Source organism: Brassica oleracea, chromosome C7 (genome assembly GCF_000695525.1).
Source record: "Brassica oleracea var. oleracea cultivar TO1000 chromosome C7, BOL, whole genome shotgun sequence".
In the NCBI taxonomy this organism is placed as follows: Eukaryota; Viridiplantae; Streptophyta; class Magnoliopsida; order Brassicales; family Brassicaceae; genus Brassica; species Brassica oleracea.
The window spans coordinates 43,195,147-43,204,194 of NC_027754.1; the positions used below are offsets into that span (position 1 = coordinate 43,195,147).

At 33.6% G+C, this 9,048-nt stretch overlaps 2 protein-coding genes across 2 annotated transcripts; one reads left to right on the forward strand and one right to left on the reverse strand.

Moving 5' to 3' along the window:
- Positions 1–286: 286 nt before the first annotated feature.
- LOC106303517 (auxin response factor 9-like) lies at positions 287–4,417 on the forward strand. The gene is made up of 14 exons (XM_013739778.1): positions 287–636; positions 707–813; positions 880–984; positions 1,401–1,457; positions 1,562–1,714; positions 1,814–1,898; positions 2,017–2,107; positions 2,195–2,359; positions 2,437–2,550; positions 2,633–2,705; positions 2,792–2,939; positions 3,037–3,485; positions 3,570–3,757; positions 3,834–4,417. Exons 1-14 carry the CDS (start codon positions 627–629, stop codon positions 3,982–3,984), a joined length of 1,896 nt encoding a protein of 631 aa, XP_013595232.1. The 5' UTR covers positions 287–626; the 3' UTR covers positions 3,985–4,417.
- A 3,794-nt stretch (positions 4,418–8,211) lies between these two features.
- Positions 8,212–8,613, reverse strand: LOC106303374. Its single transcript, XM_013739660.1, has one exon. The coding sequence runs from the start codon at positions 8,611–8,613 to the stop codon at positions 8,212–8,214; it is 402 nt and encodes a 133-aa protein (XP_013595114.1).
- Between the last annotated feature and the right edge of the window lie 435 nt (positions 8,614–9,048).

Sequence of the window (9,048 nt, forward strand, 5' to 3'; positions counted from 1 at the left end):
CATACTACTATTTTATATTACAAATTTACTATTTCTATCAGTTAAATTGTCTGATTCATAGTCTATAAGTTAATAGAGCCGAACTCCAGTGGGAAAAAAAAATGTAAAAGTGAATATTTAACCACATGATTTGATTAAACACAAAATTTCTCAGAGATTTTACAGTTGGTTGTACAATAAATTATACAAAAGAAGAGAATCGAAAAGGGTTGTAGAAAATATTAAAAAGAATAAAAAGTAAGAATAGTTTTTTAGGTAGCGAGCGGGGATAAAAAGGCAGGCAGGCAGGCAGCAGCAAGGAAGGTGTGGGAGTCGTAAGTAACTCGAAACATAAGACGCGCTTCCTAAACGGGGTTCTTGAGCGACAGAAAAAGATTCCCTTTTTTTCCGTAACGGCGTTCGCTGTTTGGTACACAGGGGAAGCGATTGATTAAACCGGGCTTAGCGGGAGATTTACAGTTACAGAGTGATTTGGTTGCGTTACGATTCAGATCTCGCCAAACGGAATCCAAGGCTCACGTTCGTACAATTAAATTCGCATTTAGGTCAACTATATAATCTGCACTGCTTTCAAACTGATCGGTGATTGAGAGAAGCTTAAATTTGGAAGTAAAAGCTAAGAGCTAATGAGGACAGGTATGTAGTTACTTTCGATTTTTGAAATTTTCCCGGCGACGGTTTCTGAGAAATCGGCGGTTAAACACAGGAGAGCATATGTACGGAGAGCTGTGGAAGCTATGCGCGGGACCTGTGGTGGATGTACCTCAAGCTGAGGAAAGAGTGTTTTACTTTCCTCAAGGTCACATGGAGCAAGTGAGCTTTCTATTTACTATATAGATCGTGTGTTCGGATTTATACTGATTCTGATTTTTGATTCAGCTGGAAGCGTCAACGCAACAAGATTTGAACGCCGTGAAACCGACGAAACCGCTTTTCGATCTTCCTCCCAAGATTCTCTGCAGAGTTATGGACGTTCGTCTTCAGGTTTGTTTTCTGATTACACATCAAGATTCGGTTGACCAAGTCAAATACAGTACAAACTGATTGATTTAGACCATGATTAATGGAGGGTTCTTCTTCGGGTGGGGTTCTTAGCACAAGCATCATCAATCTATGTCTCTTAATCAGGGTTTATTTGACATTTTTTTTTGTTGTCTCTGAACTTTTAAAAGCTAAGAACATGTTCTTAAACACCCTAAGAACCTTTCATTAATCATGCTCTTAGCCTCTTATGCGGAATATTTGTTGAGGGGGGCCTTTTGAGCTGTCTTAAGATTAGATGATCCATTTGTCATTCTTCTTGGAAATGACATTTTTAGTTAACAATGATTTAGATAGAGAAAGTTTCGGATCTTGTTTGACTTAATGGAAGTTTTGATTCTTGATTTATTTGTTGATAGGCGGAGAAAGATACGGATGAGGTATATGCCCAGATTATGCTGATGCCTGAAGGAACAGTGAGTGTGACTCAATTCACTTTTTGTTTTCTTTTTTTTTTTAAGTTGGTTCAACTCTCTTTCTCTCTCAGATCCAGTGAGTGCTAATTTATAAACTGCATCAGGTTGATGAACCTGTGAGTCCTGATCCTTCTCCTCCTGAGTCACAAAGGCCAAAGGTTCACTCTTTCAGCAAGGTTTTGACTGCGTCTGATACAAGCACTCATGGTGGCTTCTCTGTCCTTAGGAAACATGCTACAGAGTGCCTTCCCCCGCTGGTAATTAGGACACTCTTTGTGTTTAGTTTCGGGCTTCACCATTGAAACTTAGATTTCAGCATTGCAACGTCAATCTCATTTGTTGTTGTCTTCCTTTAGGATATGACTCAGCAAACTCCGACCCAGGAGTTAGTGGCAGAAGATGTGCATGGCTATCAGTGGAAATTCAAACATATTTTTAGAGGTGATGAATCCATTACTATGACAAAGTTAAAATGAAAATAATAAGATTTCATCTAAGCCATATCCACAAGTGGCAAACAAGGTTTTTGTGATTACTGATCATGTTTTACTTGAAACAGGTCAACCACGGAGGCATCTTTTGACCACAGGGTGGAGCACCTTTGTTACAGCAAAGAGATTGGTAGCTGGGGATACCTTTGTGTTCCTGAGGTATAACGTCACACTGCTATGTTTCTTTTGCTTTTCCAAATGTGGCGTTTGAATTTGACATTTTCCAAACTATTTTATAATGTCCAGAGGGGAGAATGGAGAGTTGCGGGTTGGAGTCAGACGTGCTAATCGCCAACAGACCAATATGCCTTCATCCGTCATATCAAGTCATAGCATGCATCTCGGAGTGCTTGCTACCGCATGTCATGCTACTCAAACCCGATCTATGTTCACCGTTTACTATAAACCAAGGTATACAGTTATTACTCATCTTGAATGATTTTTTCTTCGAAACTCTCTGCTTAATGATTTATTCTTGGACTGAACAGAACAAGCCAATTCATCATTAGCTTGAACAAATATCTGGAAGCCATGAGCAACAAGTTCGCTGTAGGAATAAGATTTAAGATGAGGTTTGAGGGAGAGGATTCCCCTGAAAGAAGGTAGTCTAATTTTTTTTTTTATCTTTGTTTTTTTTTTGCCCTGCAAAAGCTGTTCTCTAAACAAATATTTTTCTGTACAAAGATTTTCTGGCACGGTTGTTGGTGTTAAAGACTGCTCAACTCACTGGAAAGACTCAAATTGGCGATGCCTAGAAGTAAAATTCACCCCCTTGTATATATGCTTCTTAAAATGTTTCTAAAGAGTAAAAACTCAATTAGTCTGCTATATATATTTGTGTAGGTGCACTGGGATGAGCCTGCATCGATTTCAAGACCGGATAAGGTTTCACCATGGGAGATCGAGCCGTTTGTAACTTCGGAAAATGTTCCTCACTCAGTTATGCCAAAGAACAAAAGGCCCCGCCATTTTAGTGAAGTATCTGCACTTGGTAAGGCACAATCTAATCGTCATTTTTTCTTGCACCTTACGCATCTCTGAAGCTTCTTCCTATAGCTACATATCTCACTCGCACATCATGTCTTTAGATGTAGGCAAAACAGCTTCAAACCTTTGGAGTTCTGCACTGACGCAGTCCCATGAGTTTGCACAATCGTGTATAGCCTCACAGAGGAATTCTCCTCAGCAATGTTATCGTGAGGCAACTGAGGATGCTAAAAACTCTGATTGGCCAGCCATCCCTTACTCTGCAACACTGAACAACCAAATGGTTTTCCCAGTCGAGCAGAAGAAACCCGAGAGTACCGCTAGTTATAGATTATTCGGAATTGATCTGTTGAGCTCCTTTATACCTGCTACCGAGGAGAAAACTGCACCGACGCTACCAATAAACATAACCAAACCAACTCCAGACAGCAACTCAGACCCAAAATCAGAGGTCTCAAAATTATCAGAGGAGAAAAAGCAGGAACCTGCACAGGCATCATCAAAAGAGGTTCAAAGCAAGGAAAACAGTTCTGCAAGAAGCCGTACCAAGGTATGTAATGAACACTTTTTTATGCACATAAAAACACATACCTCCTTTCTTTTTACATAATCTTAGATATTTATATGAACACAGGTGCAAATGCAAGGCGTACCGGTGGGCAGGGCTGTGGATTTAACAGTACTAAATGGGTACAGTGAGCTTATAGACGACCTTGAGAAGCTGTTTGACATAGAAGGCGAGCTGAAAAGTCGGAATCAATTGGAAATAGTGTTCACAGACGATGAGGGAGATATGATGCTCGTCGGTGATGATCCATGGCCGTAAGTTACAACTCTCTTATTTTGTTCAATAGATTCACTACCAAAAAAAACTCATATCTTTTTATTGTGGTTACAGTGAGTTCTGCAACGTGGTGAAGAGAATATTCATATGGTCAAAAGAGGAAGTGAAGAAGATGACGCCCGGGAACCAACTCCGGAAACTGTTAACGGAAGTTGACACAACATTAACAACAACAATCTCCAAAACAGAGAATCATTCCAACTAATCTCTTTCTCCTTAGCTGCTTTGTCTTGTTCTGTCAGTGTTTTATTGGGAGGGAAGATCAAAAGTGGCTTAAACAGGAGACCACGTCTTGTCGCAAGAAAAGTTAAGGCTTAAAAAAATGGCTCGTTTTTTTTTTGGGGAGCTTCTTGTGGAGAAAGAGGGCTTATGAGGAGAGAGTTCTCTTCTATGGGTAGTCTTCTGTAAGTTCTTATTCTTTTTTCTTATTACGAACGTGTGTGTGTAAGAGATACGAAGATGTAACGAACAGAGAAGGAGAAAATAAGATTGTGAATTATGTAAGAGGGTTATCATCCTCATGGCTCGTGTAAGCCTTCTTTTCCTTTGTATGCTCATTAGTTTTTGTTGTTTTTTATTTTTGTTAGTTTTCATGTACATATATGTTGTCAGAACAAAGATTCAAGCACGTTTTCTCCTTTTACTACACCAGTATGGTACTTATCACTAGAGACATAGTCAGTTAGCAAAAGCTTCCCAACATCTGAACTGTCAATTAGATCCAAATAATAAATTAGGATTGTCAAATAAATTGTTAATGTAATATCTATACCCAAATGGGTATTGTCCAAATAGACATTTTTATGTGTACATTGATGACTTTCCTCTAAATCGATTTTAAGATAACACTAGATTTTGACCCGCGCTTAGAAAGCGCGGGTTTGTTTGTTTTTCATTTATTAATCGAAAACTGATTTACAAATTACCATTATTTTTCATTTCGAACCATAACAATTGAGTTTTTAGGTTTTTATCATTTGTTTTTTTTCTCTTCAAAATATGGTATTTGTTCGAAATATGGTAGCTGTTCTATAATAATGTTTGAGTTTTAAAATTTGTTTTCATATCTGACCTAGATTCATGTTTGAACCTATAGACCCGATACATTGTATATAATCCTGTTCGGATTTAATGAAAAATTTGTTAATTAAAAATCCGATATAACCCGGTAAAAACCTAAAAACTCACTATTAACCCGCGATCTGATACTATTGATCCGATAACAAAATATCTTATAGTACTTTTTTAAAAAATTGATTAAATTACTCATATATTTATTAATATTACATAAATTAGTGATTCCTTAGAATTTGATAAAATTTTATCATGTTATCTAAATAAAAAATGATAATATAAAATAACTTATTGATATGACAATATTAGTTTATTTTCGTTATTAATAACCTATTATAAGTTTGTGTTTGTATTTTAGATTTAAAATTTTATTTTAAGATAGTTTTTAAAATATTCTTGAACACTCGTAATTGCCATATTAATATTATGTATAAAATGACATTATACACTGAAAAATGATATTCAAATATGTATATGATATATGGTGTAGGATATACGATTTTGGTTTGTATTGAAAATATGTATAATATTCAAATGATCTATTTTGAATATTGATACGTATATTTAAGAAAATAATATTTTCATGTTTCTTAATTCATTTATTGTTCATAATATATTTATACTTATATTAAATTTAAAATTAATATATATTTTAAATATATATATAGGCCTATTATTTATAGATCCATTTAGGTGTATCTGTAGGCCCAAAACCAAAAGACTTAAATGCCATTAATGAATTTTATTAATTCTTTGTAAAAATAAGGGTATTTTTGAGAAAACTGCAATTTTCATTAAGGATATAATTTGAGAATGATCCTCTTTTAATGGTATTGATTTAAAGTATTTTAAACCATCAATGACTACATGGTGCAGTTCAGTCCAGGAACAAAATGTGCTTAGCCCATTTAAACCAGCTTCGTAGTGTGTCCATGAACGGCTCATTGTTTTGAAGGCGTATTATCCATCCATGGACTATCCCTCCATAGGAAATCCTTTATCAACGGAACTAGTAGAAAAATTGTCTATAGCCATGCTCTAGTCGCGTTATGTGTGTGACTATTTTTGATTAGTCACAAAAAAAACACAGTTAGTCACGAAATTTAAAATAAGAAGAAAACGTGACCAATTGTGACAATTTCATGACTATTTAGTCACGTTTTTGTCACAAAATATAACGTGACTAAGAATAAACACGTTTTGTCACAGTATTTTCGTGATTAAATTGACACGCTAAATAAATGTGTTACAAGTTACAACCGTGGTTAATTTGTCACAAAAAGGACATGGATATATAATGTGATTATAAATATACACGGTTTGCCACGATAAATTCAGTGACTATATAAAACCCTAAACCCTAAACATATTTTTTAGATCCTAAACTATAAAAATAATTTCAAGTGCAAAAATATACACAAAATCTAAGATATAACTTTTAAATAATAAGTTCTAACTTTATAAATCTATTTATTTTAAAAATCCATAACTTCAAAATTTGAACTTAACTTCAAATCCTATATCACAAACTCAACCCTAAATCATAATTTTTAACTTGAAACCTTAAACTGTTTTTAGTTAAGAAATATAAACCATTCAATTATTTTAAAATTTTTATCCCAAATTTAAACTTAAACTTAAACTTTTTTGACATCGGGTTACTTTTAATTACAAATATTAACCATAAAATAAAATAATGCCTTCAGTTATACAAACATTGGACCATAAGAGCATGATTAAACCTCAAAACCCTTTTGGGTTTCTTAAATTTTTTTATCTGATTAAAAAAAATAAAAAATAAAAAATAAAAAAAGGAATCAATCGCGGGCCGCCACATATCAGTGGAGTCCGCAAACAGTCCAAAAAAACCACCGAAAATCGATCCTTATTTGGTGGTTTTTATAACATGTTTCTTAATTAATTAGTGGGATCCGCGCCATAAAGGTTGTTAAAAACCCCATGAATATCCCGCGATATTGATGGCCTAAGCTATAACTTGTTAAAACACGCCAAAACCCTGAAACACTTTTAATAGTTTATGTAATGACGTCTGTGTCAACTGCGAAAAGATAAAAAAAACTAGATGTTTTCCTGCACCATGTGCAGTGATAAATTTTTTAAAAGTTAAATTATATTTAAAATAAAATTCATTAATATTATATATTTTATTATTTTTGACAAATATTTAATATAAAGTTGATTATTTAAGCATAAAATTAAGAAAAAAATAATTTTGTTTATTTTAAATTACATTTAATAATATATATGTAATATATTTAAAATTTGAATCTTAGATAAATTTTTTATCTATTTATTTTGGTTAAATGTATTAAATCAACTTGTATAAAATTACTAAAAATCATATAAAAATTGTATAGTTATTAAAAATTATAACTAAGCAGTATTTATAAAATTTGTAGATATCTAAAAGAAACTAATAAAATTACGATTAACTATTTATTAATTTTTTAAAAAAGATGTAGAAAATTTTGAAAATATTAGTAATAAAAATTGTATAATTATAAAAATACAATTAAATAATGTATTTCGAAATTTATAATGCATATTTCAATATATTTATTTTAGTGATGATTTATGAATTATTACGATATTTTAAGAAGTTTAATAAAAATATAAATCAACATTAAATGTAATATATTAGTTATTGTAATATTCTATAAAGTGTACCAAAAATATATGTCAGTAATAAATGTGATTGTCCATGTAATCCCCTATATATTAATTGAGAAGCATTTGAAACGATGTAACCTCAATTTTGTATTAATTAAAAAAAAATCCCTTGCTTATGTGGCACATCTAAATGCCTTCTAAATCTTTTTTCTAAGAATTCTAGAGTACCTAATATAAACTATACTTTAATCTAAAGTTGTCCCGTTTTTTCCATAGTTATTAACACCAGAGATTATTATATTAACCTAAAATACAAGAAGTATGTATTCTTTCCTTAAATAAAAACTACGGAATTACCTAATATGATTTACATATATATGGCAATTAATTTTTTTTGATGAAATGTTAAATTTATTAATCATCAGAAGAAAGAATAGTTATGTACAAAAATAATTAAAGACATTATAGCCTAAGAGTGTGCATGGAACCAGCGCTGCATCAAGCCCCGTAGATGAGGTTTCTCCCAATATTTGACTGACAGTAACCGATTTTTTACGGCTCTCCCAATTACCTTAGCCAATTGGCTAGCCTGTCTTGGCCTCTTATGGTGTTTCCTGTCATTCCTCTCTCTCCAAATCATGTAAATTGTAACTTGGAATACTAGGCGCAGAAGAACATAGGCAAGACGATCAAAGTTGTGTGTAGCAAGAAGATGAAGCGTGGTTTCTCAGTCTGGATCAGGGGGCCGACCCATTAGTGTTCCTACTACCTCTAGCCAAAGCGTGTAAGTGTAGGGGCAGGCGAAGAAAAGGTGATCCCGCGACTCGTTTGGTTCACCGCAGAACAGACATCCTTGAGTGAGGCCCCAAGCACGCATGCGATCCCCCGTAGACAATTTATTCCTTATAGCAAGCCAAGTAATGAATCCAAAACGAGGTACTCCTAAGGAAAACCATATCACTTTGCTCCATGCCGTAGTAGGACTGTGCGTACGTATCTGCTGCCATGTATCAGCAGTAGAGAAACTCTTACGAAACTCGTTTGGTCCTCTCTTCCATAGAGCAATATCAGGACCAGTACGATCATCAACAAGCGTGTGGCTTTCGACTGCTAGAATCATATCGCTCATTTGCCTATCTCGGCATCGACGAAAAACTCAATGACCAGCATTCCACACTTCACACACCAAAGCATTACGCGCTATACCCAGTTTCTGAGTCCCAATCTCACCTTATATGTTTTATTTTTCTTATATGTTAGATTTTTTCTTAAATGTTATATTTTAAATTTTTTTAATTTTTTAAAACGACTTTAAATTACAAAAATGTAAGTTTTCCTTAAGTATACGACTAAAAACATTAAAATGATATGTATCAATTCGATGGTTGATTTGAAAGATTTCAAAACCATATGGAATATAAAAGTCAAAATAATTCAATTGTGGAAAAAATACTGTTCACTTTTTTCAAGAATGTGTTCGATGGAAAAAAAATTTTTATGTCGTAATTGGTTTAATGTCCACTTGAGAACATTATATTAACCTAAAATATAAGAAGTGTGTATT

Excerpts from the sequence above, each read along its gene's own strand:
- LOC106303517 (XM_013739778.1), top strand. Across the intron at positions 1,715-1,813 it reads CAGAGTGCCTTCCCCCGCTG|GATATGACTCAGCAAACTCC; the intron begins GTAATTAGGACA and ends GTCTTCCTTTAG. Across the intron at positions 2,940-3,036 it reads TAGTGAAGTATCTGCACTTG|ATGTAGGCAAAACAGCTTCA; the intron begins GTAAGGCACAAT and ends TCATGTCTTTAG.
- LOC106303374 (XM_013739660.1), bottom strand. The coding sequence starts at position 8,613 with ATGAGCGATATGATTCTAGCAGTCGAAAGCCACACGCTTGTTGATGAT.